The 23,258-nt window shown below is 41.1% G+C and overlaps 1 protein-coding gene across 1 annotated transcript in view; it reads left to right on the top strand.

Moving 5' to 3' along the window:
• Positions 1-609: 609 nt before the first annotated feature.
• Positions 610-23,258, top strand: part of XDH (xanthine dehydrogenase) — a 55,845-nt gene continuing 33,196 nt past the window's right edge. Inside the window, exons 1-14 of the mRNA XM_075413125.1 lie at positions 610-870; positions 7,822-7,879; positions 10,098-10,194; positions 11,413-11,521; positions 12,619-12,745; positions 13,598-13,659; positions 15,921-15,989; positions 16,814-16,882; positions 17,340-17,426; positions 18,750-18,891; positions 19,696-19,788; positions 19,912-20,063; positions 21,005-21,098; positions 21,944-22,053. Coding sequence (XP_075269240.1) covers positions 817-870; positions 7,822-7,879; positions 10,098-10,194; positions 11,413-11,521; positions 12,619-12,745; positions 13,598-13,659; positions 15,921-15,989; positions 16,814-16,882; positions 17,340-17,426; positions 18,750-18,891; positions 19,696-19,788; positions 19,912-20,063; positions 21,005-21,098; positions 21,944-22,053 — 1,323 coding nt within the window. The 5' untranslated portion in view covers positions 610-816. The remainder of the gene's footprint in view (positions 871-7,821; positions 7,880-10,097; positions 10,195-11,412; positions 11,522-12,618; positions 12,746-13,597; positions 13,660-15,920; positions 15,990-16,813; positions 16,883-17,339; positions 17,427-18,749; positions 18,892-19,695; positions 19,789-19,911; positions 20,064-21,004; positions 21,099-21,943; positions 22,054-23,258) is intronic.

Raw genomic sequence — 23,258 nt, forward strand, 5'->3', positions numbered from 1 at the left:
ACACACCTAAGATCCAGGATGTGAGGATTAAGCCAAAAAAGGTAAGCCTAAATGCTGTAAGAGCCCAGTGAAAACATTATGATCTCAGCCCAACACCTCTTCTGAGGTGCTGGATCAGAGCATCAGTTCTCTAGAATTGCTTTTATCTGGACAAATACATATCTGTTTAAATTTGGTCCTCTCAGGTGGAGGTTACTGTAGCTTTAAAACTGTAAAGAAAAATAGTGAAATAGTCTTGCAGTCAGTCTGCTAGCTAGTGTGCATGTATCGAGGAGTTTTTAAATAAGCAGGTGCTCTCATCAGAGATCTCTGTGTGGTGAGCTGGGTGGATGGCTATGCACAGAGCAAGGGAAACCGAGCTTTTTCTTGTCAATATTCAGTGAGGGATAGTTGGGAGACTCCCTCCCCCGCGCCCTGGAGTTTGCATTGTATTGCAAAATACTGAGAGTTCCTGGCAGCCCTTGCAGTGGCATTCTCCGAGTGCCCCAAGCCTGGCAGTATAATCTAAAGGGAATGCAGTTGAATTGTGATCTATTGCTATATAAAAGGGGGCGGGTCACTCTGCTGGTTCTAGCTCCTTTTCTGTCATTACTTCTGCAGAGGCACCAACCAAACGCTGCTGGCACGCCTCCTCATTGGCTCTTTATATAATATCGGGTTTCATAGGGCACTGATGTAGAAATAAAGTCAAACATTCTTGAGGGAGACTCAGATTACTTGTCATATCGCTGGTGCTGACTTTGCTGTGGGGTGTAGGGCTGCTCTTGGAAGGGTGATCTGTGGCCCTGTTTCAGTGAATTTTGGAAGGTGTGCAGCATGGCTCCAAATGAGACAGGGGATGAACTTGTTTTCTTTGTGAATGGTAAAAAGGTAAGGAGGATTCCAGTTTTCTGTTCAGCTTGCTCCTAGATTGTGGCTTGATTAACTGTTTTTCTAGTTATCTTTTTCTTTCTCTGAAGTTTTCTAATACCAGCACAATTGCCATGACTTTTAAATATTAAATTATGAAAGCTTTTTATTGCTCTGCTAAGTGACTTTTTCTCTTCTTTGACTTTACCTTGTGAATTATTTGGAGAGTAACACAGCTATATAATGTGCCTTTTAAATTTTCATATTTGTTGGCAATAATTTACTGCAATTCTGAGGTAACTACTTTTCAATAAAGGTGCACTGACTTAATACAGGCATTTGTACTACAAAATGTAGCTCAAATGTAAGCATCCGTATATTCACTAAGTAATTCTGACATTTTATTTTTAAAAGGGATTTAAGTAAAATGTTCATTCCATTTCCATTTAAGAAGCTAGAAAATTCTTTAAAATCAAATTAACTGATACCATTTCCTAGATCAACAGCTCACAACTACCTAAGAAGTGACTGTCTTGGAGGAGGATGGGTTGGTCCTTGCACATGCTGGACACCTTTGAACAGTTTGTTTCAGAGCAGCCTTTCTCACTTTGAACTTCCCCTGGCTAGCATTGCAGCCTTGACTCTTCAAAAGCTTGTAACAAGTCAAGGCTGCCTCTTTTTTTGAACTACGAGTGCCAAGTTAGTTCTGTCTCTGAGCTCAGCTGAATGGTAATCTTGCCCTGCCTCCTTCCTCTTGCCTAGATACTTGGGCAGGGAAACTTGTGCCAAAGCAGCTTCTTGCTGGGAAACTTGGGGAGAGCAGAGGGTTGCATATCCAGCGTGTACTATGGAGCCAAGAGTTTGTGGACCTTCCCTGTGCTCTGCTGAGGGGTAAATCACATGCAGTACGAAGTCCGGGCTAAAGTGTTAACTTTTTAATCCCTTGAGGGATCACACAATGACGGAACACTGGAACAGGTTGGACTCCACTGCCCAGGGAGGTTGTGGAGTCTCCTTCTCTGGAGATATTCAAGACCCGCCTGGACGGGGTCCTGTGCAGCCTGCTGTAGGTGACCCTGCTTCGGCAGGGGGGTTGGACTAGATGACCCACAGAGGTCCCTTCCAACCCCGAACATTCTGTGATTTTGTGAAAAGCTCTGTGCCCTGCCCTGCAGACCGGCACAGGATTGCTACCAGTTTTGCTTTTGTTGATCTTTTGTGCTCATTTAATCAAGTGTAAATGTGAATAAGTTTGTTGCTACAATTAGGGTGTTTTAGTTATGAATTTGGATCCCAAACTGGATTGGAATTTGAACTTTCCAAGATACTAGGACATTTGATGTTAAAGCTTTTTTTCATCTAATTATCAATAGTTTGGTGAATCATGGAGTTTATCTAGTATGGTTTATAAGTTAGTCGAAGAGTTCTTGAGTGTAATACTGATGTAGAACCCAGGCATGGTTCTGAGACATTATAAAGGATAAGAACTGAAGCTTTGCTCACACAGATCAATAATGGTTCATATGTCAACGTTAATTGACATATCAGCTATGCATTGTTTCTAGAGGAAGGTGAAAACTTGAAGCTCCAAGTTAGTCATGACTAGCTAATTGAGTCTGGTAATAATAAAGCAGTGGCACAGGATGATCTGTGAATTTCATCTGATAAATTTTCTGCTATGATTGGCCCAGGTGGTATATCATTAACTTGTCTGGCTTGTTCTGTGAAGATTTGAGTTAATTCAGATCCCTCCATGCGAACCCCAATTTTTAGAGGGTGAACTGGGAGCTTTTCGAGTCTTGCAGTAGGAGGTTGCCACAAACACGTTGGGCAATCTGGACCCTGATACATGCCAAGTGTACTGTCTTGTTTGCTTTTTCTGGTATGCTCTAATGGAAGAGAATTGTGGTTCTGGTGCCAGACCAGCTAAGGTTCAAAACCAATATGTCACTCGTGGTAGGTATGAAGAGTTTATAAACAAATTCCTATATACATTTACAGCTAGTGCTTCTCCTTTGGTTGGTGCTCAGGTATTACAGGAGAATTCCTCTGTGTAAACTGGTAGAAAAGCTCTTCTTCCTGGAGGAGACTTTTGGATAATGTATGAAAATGTGTATTAGTCAAAACAAAAGAGAAAGAGACTGCGCTGCACAGAACTGGTTCTGTGGGACTCTTTTAAGCATTGGGGGTGAGCCAAAGAAAGGGAGAAAGAGCAGCCTGGACTCTGAAGGCCTTAAGTATCTGCTGTCTGTTTTTGCTGTGTCCTGGAGCTAACAAACATGCTGTGAATGGCATCACCCTTGGTGCATTTCAGCAATTTTTATGGAACTGCAATTACTGTCTACAAAAGCCACATCTTGAAGCTGACCTTGTGCATGTGTAAAGGGGTTTATCACAGTGTCATCTTGGCAGTTGGTTAAAAAAACACACACCAGGAAACAGTTAATACTACCAACGGTACCAGCTCATTCAACGTGTCAAGGCTGTCTTGGTATCCTTCCCTGTTGGCTCATGGAACCAGCAGTGCTAGCAAAGGAGAAGGTTCCACCTGATCAGGGAGGAGAGGACTGCTTGGATTGTGCTCTACCCAGAACCTCCAGTGACATTTTCTTTCTATCCCCTTGTTGGGTGTGCTGCAAAGTGGCTTGAGTTACACCCCCACCAAATGCAGGTTTAAGAGAGCAAATTGGACTCATGGGACAATCAGATCTGTGGCAACAAATGTGGAGTTTGTTGGGACATTTATGCACATGAGAGGTTATGTGATGGAAGGAGTGGTGGGAAGTGCCTTGGCAATGCTGCTGAAACAGCAGGTAACAAGTTAAGATACGGCTGCATCCATCTGGAGTCCTGACTAAATATTCAAAATATTCCAGTCGATTCACTGCAAAGAATGTGATAGGATGGCCAGTGGGAAAGGCTACTGCTGTGTGAATTTGTGACAGCTGGACGTTGCCAACGGGCTTCTGATAGTCTGTCACAGTACAAAACCGTGTGATAAGAGGTGGTTGATAAGATAGGGACTTTCATGGCAGAGAATCCTCTTGCATTAGCCCAGTCTGCAAGGCTGTCAAGAAAAAGTCTCCTCAGAACAGCTGAGCATACTTCACATTCAGGATTATTTTAAGCACCTGTTTACTTCACTGGGCATAAATCTTGGCACACAAGTAACACAAAGTTATCTTGATTGTCTGCCTAGACTAGAATGGAAAACAACACATGCAATTTAAAGCTAATAGTGGCAATTTTGTTTTCCTTAGCTGACAAGTCTGTCTCATGCATATGTAGCATGTGGTTTTCGTTCAAACACGTGGAGTCAATATTTCTATTTCTTTTGTGAATGTTAAGAGGGGTTCTATGCTGGAAGTCACGTTAAATCTCTTCCAAAGATGGTGGATGTTTGGCTGCAGATGGGACCAGCCAAAATACAGGATTTCTTTGAGCTTTGGGACCCTCTGAGTCCTACATAAATAGTGAATTACAAGTTTTCAGTGTGCTGGTTTCAAGCAGAACAAAATGTTCTCATGATCAATAATAGATTTACATTGTATGGTTATATTCAGCTTGTTCATCTGTGTTCTAATCCTCTTTCCTAGTAAGTGAATTTGAAATCTTTCATTGACTTCAGGAATACACATTCACAGATTTTAAGGTCCTAGGGGACCTTTACCGTTGACTAGTCTGGCTTGATGCGTGGCAGTCTGGTTAAACCCTTTCACCTTCTCTTCTTGCAACAAGCTGACTAGTGATTGAATGGGAGCTTGTCATTCAGAAAAGCATCTGTTTCTCATTTAAAGATCCTAGCTGATGGAAATCTTAGCAAGTTGTGTGGTAAAGTAGGAAAGTTTCTGTTTTGTTTTCCGTTTTGTTCCTCTCTTTATCTTGCTCAACTACTGTTCTTTTAAACTGAAAAATCCTTTCTTTAACTTTCTGGGAATACTCATTTAAATATGATGCTTTATGCTGTAAAGGCAAAGTTATCCGAGTTAGTGAAAGGCAGGTAGATAAGACAGCAAACAAAATATTTATTGAGATCAAATTTTTGTACATGGAATCACTGCGAAGTGAGCTCAACGAGTCTCTGGACCAGCCTATGGGCTGTGAGAGTATAGAGTACTGCTTAGGAACTTGTTCCGTTGTGGTACTTAGAGCTTGAAGAACTCTAGGGTGAGGCTGGGCTCCCTGCTGAGGTGATCTGAGTATTTAAGATTCCTAGAATCAGTGGACAAATAGATCTATAGTACAAACATAGCAGTACAGAGCATATTGGTTGGGGGTCATTTGTCTGTCAGTGCTACTCCGACATTTCCAGCAGAGTTTCTTTCTGCATTTAATTAATATTTAAGATACCACGTGCAGTAAAATCTGGTTTTGAATCTGTCAGAATGTAGCCATCAGTCTGATGTATTTGGCAATGTGACATGTGGTTTAAAAAAACCAAACCAACCCCCTAAAATGCAGTAACTGAACAAAACCAAAATATTTCTTTAATTACAATATCTACGTAGGCTGATCCTACTCCCACTGAAGGCAATTCAGTTTCTTTCTGTACAAGGATGCTGGGGGAGGTGAGCAAGAATTGTTTCGATGGGTTAGATATTGAGCTGTGAATCATATTGTTCTGGGCATCAGACAAGAGAAGATGTTATCCTCACCCACAGGGTTTGAAAATATTTTAAGAACAAATCACAGCAGGTGAGTGTAACAAACCACTGGAGGAATGACATGTTGGAGGACAAAATCAGAATCAATGACAACAAAAGGCAGGAACAGTAAAAAATTCTTGCTCTGTGGCCAGCAAGAAAGGCTCATAAATGAGCATCGCCCCACCAGGGGTCTGAGTGCAGAGAAATGATTCCTTGCTCTCTGACGTGTGAGACTTGGTTTAATCCAGAATGTCCTCCAAACTCTTACCCCTTATCTCCCTCTGATCCCAAGTTTCTGCCAGCATTGCAGATATACAGCTGCAGTGGAGTATTTTGAAGTGACTGAAGTAGGAATTGGGGCTATTGGTTTGAACAGGATAAGAGTGTGGATTGTTCAGGGCAGCTTCTACTGCGTAGTGGGAGCCACTTTCTGATAAAGTTGAGCAAAGGTCTGACTTTGAGAATTAACACAGGCTTAAGTACTTCGCTAGAAGTGTGTGGAGCTGAGTGGCTAAATGCTTTGCTGAATGAAGGCTTAGGCCTGTGTTTTGTTTCTTACTTAACGTCCTGAAAACAAGCCATTGGGCCAGACTTTTAATTGTTTGGTGTGAGTACATAATGGAGTGCTTCTTGGATTCTTTCAAGAAAACTTGAGACATTTTCTTTAATCTAAGCACAGAATATCTCAATAGTCTTTAACCACCTGGAAAACTATTCCGAAGTCTTTTCTCTGTGCCTGGGTATCTTGGAAGCTGATTTGGAAGGATTTACAGTGGCCATTGGCACAGCTCTGAGGAAGAAACACAACTTGACAGTGAGGATATGAGTTGCTGGGGAAGGCTCTTTGCCTGTGAAATGGCTGTGAAAGGTCTTTTGTCCATGGGATACTCGTAGTCACAGGCATTTTGGAATTATCTGCTCATTTATGTCTGTTTACCAAACTACGACAGAGGGATATATATGCTTACTCTGAACCAACTGCTTATGAGAGCGCCATTGTATGCTCCTACTTGTTTCTGTGTGTGCAGAAGGTGAGGGAACAGGAGCACTCTGCTCTGAATAGCAGCAATGTGAGTGCTGCATGATTTACAGTGACATCCCCAAACTAGAAGAATAAGCTCTGTTTCCTTGTAGCTTATACCCAATGCAGGAGTGAGATGTGCAAAAAATGAGCAAAAAATGAGCAGTTGTGTCTTGTAGCAACAACTTTTTTGGATGGTTCTAAAAATGTGGACTTAAATAGGAAGTATGAACCTTGTCTCTTTAGAATAGCTCTGTCACGTGTAAAAGGCATAAAATTGAAGCAGTACAGAGATTGTGAAGGTTTCTTATCAGTAAGAAAAAAGCCTTACACAAATGACCTCTGTTTCAATTTACCCTTCAAACTGGGAGTGATTGATTTAAATAAACTGTAACTGTTGTACTTAGGACTTGCACAACGTAAGAGCCAAGAATACATGATTACATTCTGGCACACAGTGAATTTGGAAAAGTCTCTTGATACTCTATTAATAGCAGAAAAAAGGAAGACAAGCTCTGTGGCCATTTGGAGGCAAGGGCAGAACTTTGGTTTCTGATAACTGGGCAGAGGTTGATGTAAAGTCTAATTTTATGTCTAATGGATAACTGTTAATAGTATTGCTCACTAATAGGATGGAGCTAACTCAAAATGTGCAGAGAAAATTTCTCCTTGGTTAGAATTTCACATTCCCACGCTTAGGATGGCTACTAGCGTAACACCAATTGATTTAACGTTAGCAGAGAAGAAAGAAACTTCGGGATGATTGGTACTTGCTGTCTGTCCTGCAGCACCTGTATTGGTTGTGCTAGGGTTTCCACTATTGCTTTTTTTATCTGCAAAGTCTATTACTGGTGTTGCTTCTGCCATTCTGTCTGCTCATTTTCTCTGTCTCTTCTAATACTAAGGAGAAGGGACAGAGGTCAGTTATTCATGGTCAATAAAGATGAGACGCAATTTGGGGGGATGTCCAGAATTCAAAACTCAAGTACAAAACACAGTTCTTTCTGCTTACTACTAATTTTGTTTGCCATTTTTGATGAATGCTTTATTAAGATTTGCTTCAGTGTGCCATAGCTGAAAAACTCTGATGTATATAACTTATAAACTTTTCTCTGTCACAATAAATTCAAGGAATCATTGTGTCTACGTGACCAAGATTGCTGAACTAATGTAAGGGGAATTAATCAGTGGTTCTGCTCCCTGCTTTGGAAAAGAAGTTGTGGAAAGATCAAACTTTCTCCTTCCAACTAACGTATCTGTATTGTAACACATTCTGTGTGTAACAGTACCTTTCCCTTATTGCAGGTGGTGGAAAAAGATGTGGACCCAGAAACAACTCTGCTAATCTATCTACGAAGAAAATGTATCCAGTGTTGGCAGAAACTGCAGAAGGCTTGAAATGCCTACAGCATTTCAGAATTGTTTACTGTTCTGCCTGTCACTTGGGTGCTAGGCAGAGTTTGTGCACAGAGTATAAGAGGGAGTGCAATGCATTGTCTGGTATTTCTTGCTAGCAAAGGTTACAGCTGGTATTTCAAGCTTAAACAATAGCAAATTTTACATAATATATTTAAAATAAACTTTAAATAATTTATTAATACTTTGAAGGGAAAACTCTAAGAATAGCTAGGAATTAGAATATGATGGAAAGAAAGCAATATGGAGACAATAAAATTGAAGGAAATTTAGGTTTGTTCCATGCAAATTGTAAAGAATTTTCTGGCTAAAACATTACGGCCACTTGAGCTACTTACTGTATAATCCAATGATTTGGGTATTCTTGGATATTGACTATCCAATAACTTGATTATCCTGTGGCCTGTTTATCAGATGACCCAGGGATGCAAACTCAGAGGCAGGGGTTCCCACCGCATGCTATGGCCATGTTTACAGGAGTGGATGCAAGCAGTCACGTTTCACTCCTGTGTGAAACTGGTCAACACATGAGTCAGATTAGATCCAGGAGCGGGGTAGCTATTACTGTGATGACCAGGCTGGCTGTACTAGGTCTGGTTCGGTAGGTAGTGTCATTCCATGTTTTCAGGGTTTTGGTCTGACCAGCTGGGTGTGTACATATGTCAAACTGTTCACATCTGTGTTGGTCTATTCCTTAAAGAATCATGCATACTCATTTCACCATGCTGCCATGTTCTGTTTGTCTAGGATCTGAAAGAAGTACGGGGATATAAATCACACTCCTCTTTGGGTAGTGGCATGGCTCTTGTGCCTATGTACACTTCTTGCTAGTAGACCTTCTATGTCTAAGCTTGTTGATATCTAATGTGTGTAGCTTCACAAGGAGATAATCTAATCTGAGCTCTTCAAACCCTTCTGATCATCTGCATGAGCATTCTGGTGAACTTATTTTGTAGATGCCTGGCTAGGGTCAGATAAATATTTTGAGAAACATGTTTTATTGAGGCAGATTAGCACTGTTGTCAAAAGAAGCATTGGATGGTGTAAGAAAGCTATATTTCTGCTGAAGCAAGCACATGATTGTGTGAAAATAGTTGGTTCCAGAATCTTTGTAGTGAAGGCAAAGATTATTTGAGTACCCTTTATCCTAGGCTTGTGGGGAAGCAATAGACATCAGGTTGATGGTCTCGGTACAGGCATGTGTCCATTGCCTCTGAAAGCAGCTGTACTTTTGCCACCAAAAGTGTCTCTGCATTGGCCAATCCCCTTCACAAGAAAAAACACCAGTCTAATTACCTTCTAATGAGTGAAGGAACCCAAAGCAGAAGTGACTTGAGGAATCTTCTCCTGAAATCCCTTTGCAGGACATTTGATGTAATTCCTGATTGAAAAGTACAGGCACGCACTCTGCTGCCTGTGGAGAAATCTGCTTAGGCCAGTCCGTACACTTTGTGGATTCCCAGGTGTCTGTGCAGAGGTTCTGTGCATCTCCACTGATTCTGGCTCTCAGTGTCTCCTTCCTGTGATTTTATGAGAACCAGGCTACTGGGGAGCGTGCTTGGCTGGTTTTGTCCCTAGTCTTCCACGTCACTTGGGAAGTCATCATAAATGGGGCCAACAGCGAAGCTAGGGTGGCCAGACCATGACTCATGAGATGCAGGTAGTTTGCAAGCAGTTCAAGTGCAGCTCCCATGTCAGTGCTAAACTGTGGCACTTGTAGTATTGCGTGACTGCCCTGCCTGGGCACTGCCTAGGTGGCAGGAATCACCAGGTGTAAGAAAAAGTCAACCACCACTGGGTAGAGGTGTCTCTGTGATGTGGCTGCATGCCTGAACAGCTCCTGTTCAGCAGTTACTGAGTGCTTTGTCTCCCTTATGTCATTTCCTTTTCTGGGTCTAGTGGAAAGTGGGAAGTAGTTCAGAACTTTTTTGTTTATTCTAAGAGTCTATTGGAATGTGGAGTGCCTCGTTGTTAGGGCTGTGGGTGTTGATCTCAAAGTTTATATGCCAGCATTTGAAACTTTGCTGAAGTTAAATTAAGTTATTAAGCAGAAAAAAGAAGTGCTTCATTTCCAGCAAAAATTTGTTGCTAAGCTTTGATTGACATCTGTTTGAGCAGGCTTCTGCCAACAGTCTTTGTGTTTTCCTTGATTCCTGTTCTCTCAGTGGGCCTATGTGGAACCAAACTAGGCTGTGGAGAAGGTGGATGTGGTGCTTGCACTGTTATGATATCCAAGTATGATCGTTTTAGGAAGAAAATCCTGTATCCTTTGCAATCTGAACTCTTCAACAGAAATGAAATGGGGACAGATCCAGGTTCTTGACATTCTAGGCATGGTACTATTTAAAAAAAAAAAAAATTATGTAATGTATGTTTCTGCCAAAATGTAATTCTTCACTTTCAGAACATAAACTCAGAAGGCTAAGATAAGAAGGTGTTTCTTCCCACAGCATTGCAGTGCTGATGGAGAACTATTTCATTTTGCCCTGAAATATCTGTGCTGACTCTAGCATGCAAACTATTTGCCTTTTTCCAATTCAAAAAACCTTTATGTTCCTTTCTTGCAAAGTAATATAACTTTTTTCTGTGATGACACAAATGATGATTACTGTGATAAAATCTTTATTGCTATTGTATTACTACAATATCTGGTTTCTGTATGCCAGCAGACATCAACTTTTTCTCTACTTCTGTTTTAACCCTTGAAATGGCTCTTATTTCCTGAGACATAAACTTTCTTCCTGTTCTTTCTGTAATTAATTGAAGAGTGAAGCAATGGAATCAGACAAAGAGAGGAAAGGAGAGAGAGGATGAGGCACAGGGACAGACCATATTGTTGTTTTTTTTTTTATTGTGGGGAAAGGAAAGCACTGAAATTTTCGATATATTTGGAATAATGCTTGGAGATACTTTTAACTTGGGATCATCTAACTTAGTGGTTCTGCTTAGTAATGTGGCCTTGAATATGATATCTTTAGGGTCATTATTCTCTCTTGATAGAAATGAAAAAAAGTAGCTAGATCCTATAAGAATTTTGGCAACATTATTCTATTTTACCTTCAGCCTGGACTTTTTCCCCATGTGTACCATCTCAAAATGTCTTCCTGGGTAAAAGGCCAGGAGCTCTGTGCTCTTATGTCACGGTGAGTGGGCCAGGCCAGCTGTATAACATCTTGGTATTTGTAGCCTGCCCCTATAAATCACTGACATGGGTTCTGTAACTTCACATGCAATGAAGATGTTTAATTTTGTTATTTCTAGGTTAAATCCTATAGTTCATACTCAGTTTAAAATTCAAGTGAAGTTGATGAGTACTTTGGCTGAGTAGTATATGGCTTGTAACTAACACTTGTATCACATCTGTTTAAGTTCTCCTATTGTGTCCACTGCTACAGTTTGAGTACTCTTCAGTCCTTCTGTTCCCTTTTTCCTTTATTGAGCAGCACTGTCAAGTGAAATGACCTTAATTTATTATTTTAGCCACCATACTGCCAACGCTTGCCTCTTCCCTGTCTGTGCCCTGCATCATGTAGCTGTAACTACTGTTGAAGGCATAGGAAACACAAAATCCAGGCTGCACCCAGCCCAGGTAAGCTATTCATACTGGTAACTTTGAGTCCCTCTATCCATGTTTTCTTCTGATGTTAATTAATCCTGTTCCAGGGTGTTGGGACTTCTATCATAATGTTAAAGGTGAGAGTCTGACTTTCCACATGAGTAGCCTTTACTTGCAGGAACAACTAACTGCTGGCATCAAATTCCCGCATCAATGCTGCAGCTCTGTTATGCACGAACAGTTTAACTGGTGCTATCCTGGCTGAATTGCTAATGCTTTTCTTCTAGGCTGTGTGGCTCTATTTGGTCCACATCCTGGACCAAAGCCCACGAACTGGAAAGACATTGTGGTGAGAGCCTATATAATGACTTGGAGCCAGGAAATCTGAGTTAGGTTTTGGTTCTCCTATGGCCTTCTATGAATGACCTTGGTTTCTCATCTTGTGTAGTAAGGAGCCTTCCCTGCAGTGGTGCAGTAGGATTTGGTCAGCAATGTCTCTGGAGTCCCAAAATATTCTTGGTGGAAAGGAGTGACAGGAATGTGAAGTCTTGCTCTTCTAGGAAGGTGCTATAATGCACTTTTTACAGAAGAAGACTTGCCTCAGCTTTGTCAGAGAGATACTGCTCCTTTAAGGGAAACTGATTCATCTCAGTTTGTACAGTGGGTAGGACTTGTGCCAATATCTATCTGAGACAGTAAACCACAAGGTGAAAAATAAGTTAGACACGCATGAATGGGTGGCAGTTAGTCTGACCTTTGTTTGCTTGTTGTTTTTTCCCTACCTCTCCTGAAGATTCTAACAGCTAAGCTTTGAAATTCAAACTAAGGTCTGTACAGGTAGCCCCAGCCTTTCTAGGATGGTAAATCTGAAGAACTCCTGATCTCCTTGGAAGCTTCTAGTCACCTTCAGTTATGCTGGGAATTCAAAGCCTAAATGCAAACTTTTCAGGGTGTTCTCTTCTTTGAAGTCTGCTTCACAGATTAATTGACCATCTCATCAGAGAACATCTTATAATAGTCTCAGCTCTTCTGGTGAGATTGACTTTTTTAACAGAGACATTACAGAAACAAGCACAACCAGGGACTTGCCTTGAAATTATGAGCTGATGGTTGTTTTTACTTTTTCTCAGGAGAGAATAGCAAAAAGTCATGGGTCCCAATGCGGCTTTTGCACTCCAGGTATTGTCATGTCCATGTATACATTGCTTCGCAACAATTCTGAGCCCCAAATGGAGGACATAGAAGATGCTTTCCAAGGTAATACTCATAGCCCTGCAGAGATGCAACCTGTTCTGCTTTCATTACATCTGCTTCACCGAATGGGATGGAGGTGCACCTTTGTTTAATGTATTTCGTTAAAGACAGCTGGTTGTTATGAGGTTCAGGACTAGCTTTTCCACTAGCAGACTGGCCAGGTGCTATGAAGTGAACAAAAATGGCCTGTGGAAAATCTCACAGAACCTCATTGTTTGTCCTGAAGCAGGGGCAAGTGCCCTCAGTCTTGGATTAGAACTCCACTAAGTTTAACACAGAGCAAAAGGTGGCCTGTTCCCTGGGGGGCTTAGAAGAGCCTCCACATCTGCTTGTTTATTCATTGCTGTCACAATTGCCTGCAGAGGTGACAGAGAGCATCTGGGCCAGCCAAACTCAAGTAAAGGACCAAGACAGCAATATACATGATCGAGTGGGGCAGGATCCAACTGTGTAAATCATCTGAGAGGATGCTGTTATTGCTGAGGTTAGAGCTGTTACCATGCTTCCAGCAGTGACCTGAGAGGAAATCAGATGCAGGAGTAAAGCAACCTTTTTGTAATTCAGGAGACTGGATAGTTGGTGTACTGATTAGACTCACACAACTGAGGTAAATGAATACTGAATAAGGCAGCTTGATATTTTTTTTTTCCTAAATTAGTTTCAATTTAAAATTTCAACAAAAAGTAATGGTAGGATTGTTGCAAGATTACTAATGAAATTTTCCTCCTCCCACTTTTTTCATTAGCTTTATCTAGATTTGACAAGCTTTTGTGAGAAACAGTAAAATGTTCTAAGAGAAGAAAAGTTCTCAGCCAAATGACACTAAACCTCTATCCTTTTGCTCTGGCAATGCAGGGAACTTGTGTCGGTGTACAGGGTACAGACCCATTCTGGAAGGATACAGGACGTTTGCTAAAGTAAGTGGCTTCAGATAATGTTTAAAAAAATCTGAAGGCTGGCTGTCTTTCTCTCTGTTGCTAAAATACACCGTGAGCTGAAATGGGGAGGAAGGAAACATACATGCTACAACAACCCAGGTCCAACTCTTGACCCCTTTGTATGTGCCTCATGCAATAATAAAGCAGGAAGACCAACTCTTCTACTCACTCCAGTTGCTGGAAGTGGAGCACTTTCATAAAATCCACCTGATGGTCCCTTTTTGGGTCACAGATAATCAGACTTTCCAATTTTTTTCTGTAAGTCTGTTAAAAACTCATCATCCCTGCATAATACAGCTTGCAGATGATCCCTGATGTAGAAAAAGTGTAAAGGTATGGTGCATGAATAGGGACATACTGTGGGGGAACCTGATGAGAAAGTTGCTTTCTTGAAAGATCATCTGCAGAACTGTAATAGCTCTAGAAAGAAGTTGAAGTCACTGCTGTATAGCTCTTGCCCAGAACTCATCTGCTGGTTTGCGTGAGGTACGAAGCTTTGCTATAAGTTTTCTTTAGTGCCTTTGTTCCTGAAAGACTGCTGGAGGCTGTGAAGAAAAGTAGATCGTAAGGTACTTCAGTGAGTACTAGCCACTTACAGGGCTGCATGGGTATTAAATATCAAAAACAAAGAAGTTAGGATGCTGCCCATTAATTTCATTGTATTACCCAGAATTACGATTGACAAAAGAGAACACAAGGAAAAATGAGATCCATTACAAATGGTTGATAAACCCAGTTGATATAGCCTACTTGGATTTCCAATTGGCTTTCAACAGTGTCTCACCAAAGGCTTTTAAATAAAATAGGCAGCCGTGGGGTAAGAGGGAAGATCTCTGTATGGATGAAAGATTGGTTAAAAGGCAGGAAATAGCAGGTAGGAGAAAATGGTGTGTTTTTGCAATGGAGGGAGGTCACAGGTGGAGTTCTGCTGGGACTTGTGCTGGGAGCAAGGTTGTTCAAGATATTTCTAAATGAGGTGGAAAAGAGAGTGGGCAATGATGTGAGAAAATAACTGATAGCAAGTTAGTCTGGGTAGTGAAGACAGGAACAGACTTTGAGGAATGTCAGAAGGACTTTATGAACCTGAGAGACTGGAGAATAGAATAGGATACAAAATTCAGGGCAAATAAATGCAAAGCAATTTACAGAGCAAACGGTAGTCCTCATTTTGCATGTAAAATAATAGGCTATGAGCAGATACAAGATCATCTGCCTATTACCATGGAGGAAGATGATCTTGGAGGTGTGGCAGACAGTTCCGTGGAAGCATCAGCTCAATGTTAACTGGCAGTCAAAACAACACTTCAAATGGTAGAGAACAAACTAGAAAATGCTGTCATGCCACTGTCTGCATCATGGCTTTTCCTACACTTGAGTACTCTGTGCAGTTCTGGTCCTCTCGTCTCTAGCAGGGTAGAGCAGAATAGGAAAAGAATCAGAGAACTGGAATAAACATTGCATCTGTGATAATCTGGATTCCATACAAGCAATTAGTAGGCTTGGACACTTCAGGCTGGAAAAAAGATGTCAAGGAGTGGAATGGGTTCTGCAAGGCTGATATAGTGGGTTGTGCTCACCTCTGATAGAAATCTACAAAATTATGACTGGCAGGTGGAATGTGGACAGGCATATCCTGTTTTCTGCCTCTTCCAATACAAAAGCAAGGTGTCAAGAAATGAAACTAGCAGGAGTCAAGTTGAAAACAAAGGCAGATGGTCTGCCATGTACCACGTACCTGACCTGCAGAACTCACCGAAGGGTGTTGTGCGCACCAAAAACTTACACAGGCTCCAGAGCAGACTGAGCAGGTACATGGATGGAGACCTGTTGAGGGTCACTAAAGAGACAGAAACCATGCTGGGCTAGAGTAGTCCCCTGAGCTGAATGCGGTTGGATGCTGGTAGAGTACTACGTATAGTATAGTATGTGCTTGTCCCTTTTACTCTTCTCTGGGTGTCTCCTCACAGCTCCACCGGGACCAGAGATACTAGCTGAACAGTCAGAGTAGTTCCAAACCAGAACAAGAGGTCTATCAGTAGACTGGACATGACCCAGCCATCACACTGCAGCATACTGCCTTCCATTGGCAAGTAAAACACCTACTTGCTTGGCACCTTCCATGTCCCATTTCTGCTTCGGATGTAAGAAGTGTAGGATCAAATTCTCTCAAAAAGGAATCAAGTCTATTTAATTTCCTTGGAATATGCACATTTTTCTTAGAACAGTTTTTGTCCCAACAGGACTTGAATTGCTGTGGCAGAGTAGTCAATGGCACTGGATGCTGTCGTAGTGAGAGGGAAAATAGCATGGTAAGCTGAATTTTAAAACCATAACCTCCATTTGCAATATAGCATTAAAATTTTGATGTATTAGTCGCCTCTCTGGTTCTACTGTGGTGCAGATATTCAGAGCCATCTAAGCTGGTTTGAATGTCTGTCTCTTGGAAGATGCTGCGACTGCATATGTACTGGTTAGCATGACTAGCCATCATGACACAGGTTTTACAATAGTGAGCTGGATACGTTCCTTCTGAATCTCTGAGGTGCAACACTTCTGTGAATATCATGGTGACAACAGTAAGCAATGTGTTACCAGCCTCTGGTATATTGAAAGAACCCATCTTCCTGTGAAAACAAACAGATCTAAAACCCAGTTAATTCCCCAGTATGATCTTTCCCAGTCTTTGCAGTCCAGTCATGAATGAAGTAATTTAATCATTTTTCCAATTAATTGGACTGTTGAAACTTTTTGGAATATCTGGAGGAAAAAAGTTAATCACATTTTATGTACCAGTTGAAGTACAAACAATGGAGGGATGAAACCAAGGAATTAGGGCATTAAGGTAGTGTGAGTATATCAAATGGATTTAGGAAAGAAAGAATATAACAAAATTCTTTGCCAGGAAATTCCAGTGAATTCCTGTGGATTCTTTGTTAGGGAGCATCTGGTGTTGCATGGAGTACTCCAGTAATTATGATTGCTTGGAGTTCTTTTGTCAAAGTAGTTAATTAAAAATGTTACTGCAAATTTCTGTGATCCAGGGACTGATAAAAGGGGAGGAATATATCCTGTAAAAGTTGGAATGTTCTGACTTTGTATAGACTAGCTGAAGTGTGTTTTGTTTCTTCTTCAGAATGGGGGCTGCTGTGGAGGAAAAGCCAATGGTCCGGGCTGCTGCATGAATGGAAAAGATGACAATGTGGTAAGGTGCCTCTCAAATATTATTTTTTTCTTGATTTCTGATATTTTGCAGTCTTAGCTCTGTCTTATTCTGTGCCAAAGCGCAATGCTTTTAATTTAGCTGTGTTTGTGCAAAGCAGTTTAGACTAATTTATATTTTATGCTGGTCTTACCTCAGAAAAAGTACTTTTGATGTAATTTAACATGCCAATGTGAAAGTGATGTCACTTTTGATCGGCAAAACCTGTTAGTGTGTTCACTGTTCAGGTTCAGATTTCTGACCAGACATGCATTGTGATCAGAAAAACATGACTAAAGAGCTTGAAACTCTGGATCATGTGTCATCTTTTCACTGGGTTTGCCATTCTTTGCTCCGTGTGAAATAGCACCAGAGATGTGACTGGAAAGAACAATGAGTTAGGGTTACATGTGTATAGCTTTCTGCTCTGCCGCCCAGCCATTTGTATTTTCTGTCATAGACAATGATGTCCTCCAGTCTGTTCAATTCTTCTGAGTTCCAGCCACTGGACCCTACACAGGAGCCAATCTTCCCACCAGAGTTAATGGTAAGTTAATTCAAAAAGAAATAGAATGTGGTTCATTGGTTTTGTTGTTCTGCATAGGGTTTCAGTGTTTTCAGTATCTCTGCCCTGAGGAAATGGCAGTGCAAAAGACGGCTGCTGATAAAAGAAGATGCATGGGCATGAACACTTCCTTGTTTTATAATACGGAAGGCTTTTCAGCCAGGGTGGCTTCAAAGATATGCAGGCCAAGTGCCTGCCCCAGCTGGCTGGCTTTTCTTTCTGTTTCTCACCAGACAGTCCTGGTCTTGTGTTGCCTTCCTTTCCAGTTACTGCCTATCCAGGGGTGGAACAGTTGCTGACACCTAGATCTCAATTTACTAGGTCAGATGTGAACTTCTACATTTAATACAGCCATATCTCAGCTAATTGCCCTGTGCTCCCTTTATGGTGTAGGAAGAGAAGTAGGAGCTATGGGATGTAGCTGAATATATGTTTCAACTTAGATGACGTCCTGAAAGCACCAACTTCTCTCCACTCAGTACAGCACGAGTAGAAGTTGGCTGGATGACACTGACATCAAAAGTTAGGTGAGATTAGTTTCTCTCCATGTTTCATTCCTGTCTTTTTTTGGGGTAGCTTTCCCCTAAGCAGATGTATCCCAGCCAGGAATCTAGTCCAGCACATGGCATGCTTACAGCTTCCTTCACATTTAACAAACTGAAATTCAATCGTTAGTTCTGATGTTACACCCAGTCTAAGTGTGTCATGAGCTACAGCATGAGTAGGTTCTCTCAGACCATAGCATACTCTCAGACCATAGCATAATATATATTTAGCTTGAGATAGGTCCCCTCTGTTTCTTCTCTAAGATGTTCTCCTGCCTAGGAATTGATCTGATGTTGCTGGGAGGCGGCCATGTTAGTCTGTTTTCTTCAGTCGCTGGATGAAGGAATTAAAAAAGGAACCAGAATGTGGCCTTACAGCCAGTAACTCAAATTAAGCAGTGCTAAAGACTGACATTATTGCAGTGAGATGAGAGTGGAAAACCCACTACTTCTAAGATGGATGAAGCCACATGCATCTGCCAGAACTTTGGTCAGATGAACATTGTTGCAGAGGTCTTGCTAGGGAGATGTAGCTGCAGGATGCACCTGGCAACATCAGGAAGGCAAAACTTTTGTCAGCATGAAAAAGACTCTTGTCACTGATAGGAGGATGGGGAATGGCTAACTGCTAACAGCAGTGTGGATATCACAGCCACCTGTCAGTAACTTACGCCTGGCCTGGCATAAGCATGGGCATCATGTGAGCAGGGATTCTTGGCTTAATGTAGGGTCTGAGCCTTGTCTGAATTCACTTTTGCAGACTCAGAGTAGCAAACAGCAGAAACAGCTGTGTTTCAAAGGCGAGCGTGTGATGTGGATCCAGCCTACAACTCTCAAGGAACTGGTGACTCTCAAATCCCAGTACCCCAATGCCAAGCTTGTTGTGGGGAACACAGAAGTGGGTAAGAAGAAGAGCTGATGCTCATTGTGAGCAGCTGAAAAACTTTCCACAGAGTATTTTGTGAGAACAGTGCAAATGTAAACCTCCTTCATGTCATTGCTGTTAAATAGATGTTTAATCTTCAGGTTGTATGTGTGAACAAATTTTCTTCTCAGGTAGACGAATCTCGCAGTGAATGTTTTTCCCTGTTCTTTGCTGTGTCAGGCAAAAAAATTTTATTATCTAGACCTCTGAACTTTTGTGCTAGTTTTGTGGAATTTTGAGAAGAGGGGAGTGGCACAATGTAAAATGTACTCGTAATCAAATTAATTCAGTTGTGAAACCTGTGTTTTGAAAGATTTTTCAGTGAATAAACTCTCAAGACTTGAAATCATACTGGGTTTTACCCCAAAATATGTGCTTTGGCAAACATAAGTGCGGAGGAGGAAAGTTCAGACGTGTTTAGTAGCTCTGTTATCCTGAGCAATTAGTTCAGGAGACAATCCCCAAACTTTGTATGGTTCATTGTGTTCATTGTTCTTTCCTGAAGGATTATGTACAGCAATAGCCAGGTTACACAAGTACTAAACAGTTTATTTAAGGTTATTGTAAGCCTAGAAAAGTGTCTCTAAAACTTCGCTATGAGAATTCTGGCATTAGTGGAAACCAGTTTTCAGTCTGGTATCTCTCTGACCTTATATAACCTGTGTAACAGATGGTCAATGAACTGGCTCTTTACTGGGCCTGCTGCCATTTCATTGGGAAATAGTTAACTTGGGTTCTCTGTCACCTGCATGTAACTGAAGGAGTCTTACTTTTCCTTAAGGTATTGAGATGAGGTTAAAGAACATGTTGTATCCAGTGATAATAGCACCAGCATGGGTGTCTGAAATGAACGCTGTTCAACACACTGAAACAGGTGAGCAAAGAAAAACGCAGAATGCCTGTGAAGTGAGTGGGGATTCCACGGAATAATAAAGTGGATCCCTCTGCATCTTGATGTTTGGGACAACAACAATTCTTTTCATTTGTTTGTTTACAGGGGTCACGTTCGGTGCTGCCTGTACCCTGAGCTTAGTAGAGGAGGTGCTGAGAAAACTAGTGGCAGAGCTTCCTCCTTACAAAACGGAGATCTTCCAGGCTGTCCTTGAACAGCTGCGGTGGTTTGCAGGGCCACAGATCAGGAATGTTGCTGTAAGTGACTCAGGAGCACAAGAGACTGGAATTGAAATCTCAGTCTGGGGACCTGGCCTGCCCGTCCAGTGTTGGTGTGCCTTGTGCTTCTCACACGAAAACATTTGCAAACCTAGGCAAAGAAGCTAGTACATGTAAACCAACACCAGGCACTGATAGCAACATGGGTCTTAGCTGGTGTCTGTGCTACATTGATATCACAGGTTTAGTAAACAAGGGAAATGTGGCAGTTGTCCAGATCTTCCATTGCTGTTATCAGAGCAAGTGGGGGGAAACACTAGTGAGGTTTGACTAATTGAACGAAAATGTATTTGGAGTCCTGGACAAACTTCATAGAAGCAGGTGTGTTGATTTTTGCCAGTACAACTGTGATAGTCATAGTGTTAATGCATATCTGGCAAATTTTCCTCTAGTTTTAAAGGGAAAGAGAAGGTGGGTTTGGTGTGTTCAAACTCTGTATACTAAAAGAAAAAAATATCGAGCAAGCAGATCAACGAACCTACCAAACAGAAAATTTTGTTCCACAAGATACTGTGCCATACATTTGTATTACGTTCAGGAACCAAAGTTTTTTGGCTGCTACTGAAAAGATGCTCTGTACTTTCATGGATCTTCTCTTAATTGCAGCTACGGTGATTGAATTTTGGCATTGCTGGGCATATGCAGTTCAAGCATAAGGTAGTTTTGATGCATTACCCAGAGACGGTTCCTAAAACTGTTTCAGGCAAATGTTAGTATTAACTGGGACAGCAACTGATTTCATGGCCTTTATGTCTTCCCACTTCAACAAAGGCCTAAAATTGCTGAGTGAGAAAACGAATTTATCAAAGCAAACTCAAGCAGAGCTAACCTCTAGTACACTGTGTACGGAGTAATGCAGGATTACAAGATGCTGTATAAGTTTTTTTCGTATTTATCTGATGTATATATTATCACTCTAGGCTATTGGTGGGAACATAATGACAGCAAGCCCAATTTCTGACTTAAATCCTGTGTTAATGGCAAGTGGAAGCAAACTGACTCTGATATCAAATGGTAAGCGACTTATGTTTCCTTGTGCCACTGAGGGGAGTGGGATAGTCAACAGTACTCTGCCATGGATTGTTAGGTCAGGTCAGAACTTCAAAGTGGAAGTTAACATTACGTAAAGTAGGCTTAGTCTGAGTCTTAGGGGTTTTGTCCTTTTTGAGGCTGAAGTTCTAAGGCTAGGCCTAAGGTTGGCTTCCTCAAGAATTTTGTACTTCTGTGCCAGAATGAATCTCTGGTACTTTGTATGTACTTAAAGACACATCCTTGTGAGCAGCTGGTCAAGATGTCTATTCATGAAAAACAATAGACATGAAATTGTTTCTGTCACTATCATACTTTGATCCTTGTGAATTTTTCAGATAAAGATTGAAACTTGCTTTGCTGTTTTTTTTTTTTCTGTGAAGAAAACCCAATGTCTCAATTTGTGTATCCTCTTAGGAAGAATTTTTTTGAAGTAGGACCCTTGAAGTAAGTGGGCTGTCTGAGCAGTGACTTCCTCTTGTACTGGTTTGTGTGTAGGCTAAGGAAAGGGGAAAGATGGAAGTACATTGGGATTTTGGAAACCAGTTCACCTGGAGGCTCATCTTTAATTAAATAAAGAAGGAAGGAGATCTCTTTGATTTTCTGTACAAATAAAACGTTGTATGTAGGCAGAGGCTGTCATAGATTCGGTAAGCACCAAAGTAAATCTGAGAAAATCCTCCCTGATTAGGTGAAAAGGGGTGGAAAAATGAAAACTGTTATTGTATCAAGAGTGATTTGTGCAGGTTGAAGGCTCTTTCACACATACTATTGCCATTCTACATCTGAGTTATTCATTCATCTGTCATTGATCTCTCCTTGCTCTACAGAGGGCAAAAGGACTGTCACGATGGATGACAAATTTTTCACTGGATACAGAAAGACAATAGTTAAGCCTGAAGAAATACTTCTCTCTGTTGAAATACCCTGCAGCAAGAAGGTAAGCTTGTAGGAAAAGACTTCAAGATCCATGGAGCTAAAATGCTGTTATTTGAGTGTTATTTTCAATGTTAGGCACTTTTTTCCTTGGTGACTGACCTATAAATGCTTATATAGTCCCAAGTAGACCACGAAGCAAGTAAATTTTTTGGTGAAAATCTAGCAACATACTCTTTTTGACAAGCAAGGGGATCTCATCCCTCTGCTAAATTATAGTAAGCCCAAGAAGTTTTATAGTGCAAACAATATAAATTTCACTTCATTGTCTGGAGCTTTTTGAATGCATTCAGTAATGATGAAAGGTGACAGTGATGTTCCCAGAGGTCAAAGTTCTGTTTGCAAAACAGCACAACAAAGATGCTAACTGTTCCTGAAGTAAGGTTAAGGTTCCCAAGGTCCCTGCTTCATTTCTGTGAACTGAAATGGGAAAAGAAAGGGAAAGAGTGTGTACAAGTAAGAGGGCAGTTCAGTTTCTGCATCCTTGCCTTGCAAGACTGAAACCACAAGGACTGATTATTAGGACATTTTGGCAATGTGAACTTGCAACTTCAAGTGAGCCTGCAAAACTTCCTTCTAATAGAACAATGAACACTTCTTTTCTGTAGCAGAATGAACCATAACTGATTCAGAGTGCCTAAGAGGTCAAACTCTCTTTTTTCCCTTTAGGGCTGAGAACATCAGACTGTAATTTTATGTCTGTGATGGTATTTACCTTTTTAGATTTGAGGCTACAAGTTATAGGGTGCAAGGATTCACAGTGTAGTGACAGATTTTCTTTATATAAGTAAAACACTGATTTACATGACATGCCATCATATTATGGGACAGAACCAATAAATCCTTTGTCTATCCTCTCTAATTTTTGTATCTAACTATTAAGGGAACACAGATATTTTATTTATGGTGTTTTTCCAACAATTTCTGAGTGATTTTTCTTTGATCTTGTGGTAATTGCAGGAAGCATTGCTTTTTGCCAAAATCAGAAATATGCTTGAAGTAGTCAACAGAAAACACCATATTCATCCACCTATATGACAGTCATGTGGTAATTTCACAAAATTTCAGGGCAATGGCTTCACCCCTAGGTTATATGCAGCTCATTGATCTGGAAAACTAAAACAACTTTTGAACTCTCTAATTCATGGTTTCTTGGCTGATCTTTGCTCACCAACATGAAGGCAGGAAGACTAAAGTTCTTCAAGGGAT

This window comes from Opisthocomus hoazin, chromosome 2 (assembly GCF_030867145.1).
Source record: "Opisthocomus hoazin isolate bOpiHoa1 chromosome 2, bOpiHoa1.hap1, whole genome shotgun sequence".
Classification (NCBI taxonomy): Eukaryota; Metazoa; Chordata; class Aves; order Opisthocomiformes; family Opisthocomidae; genus Opisthocomus; species Opisthocomus hoazin.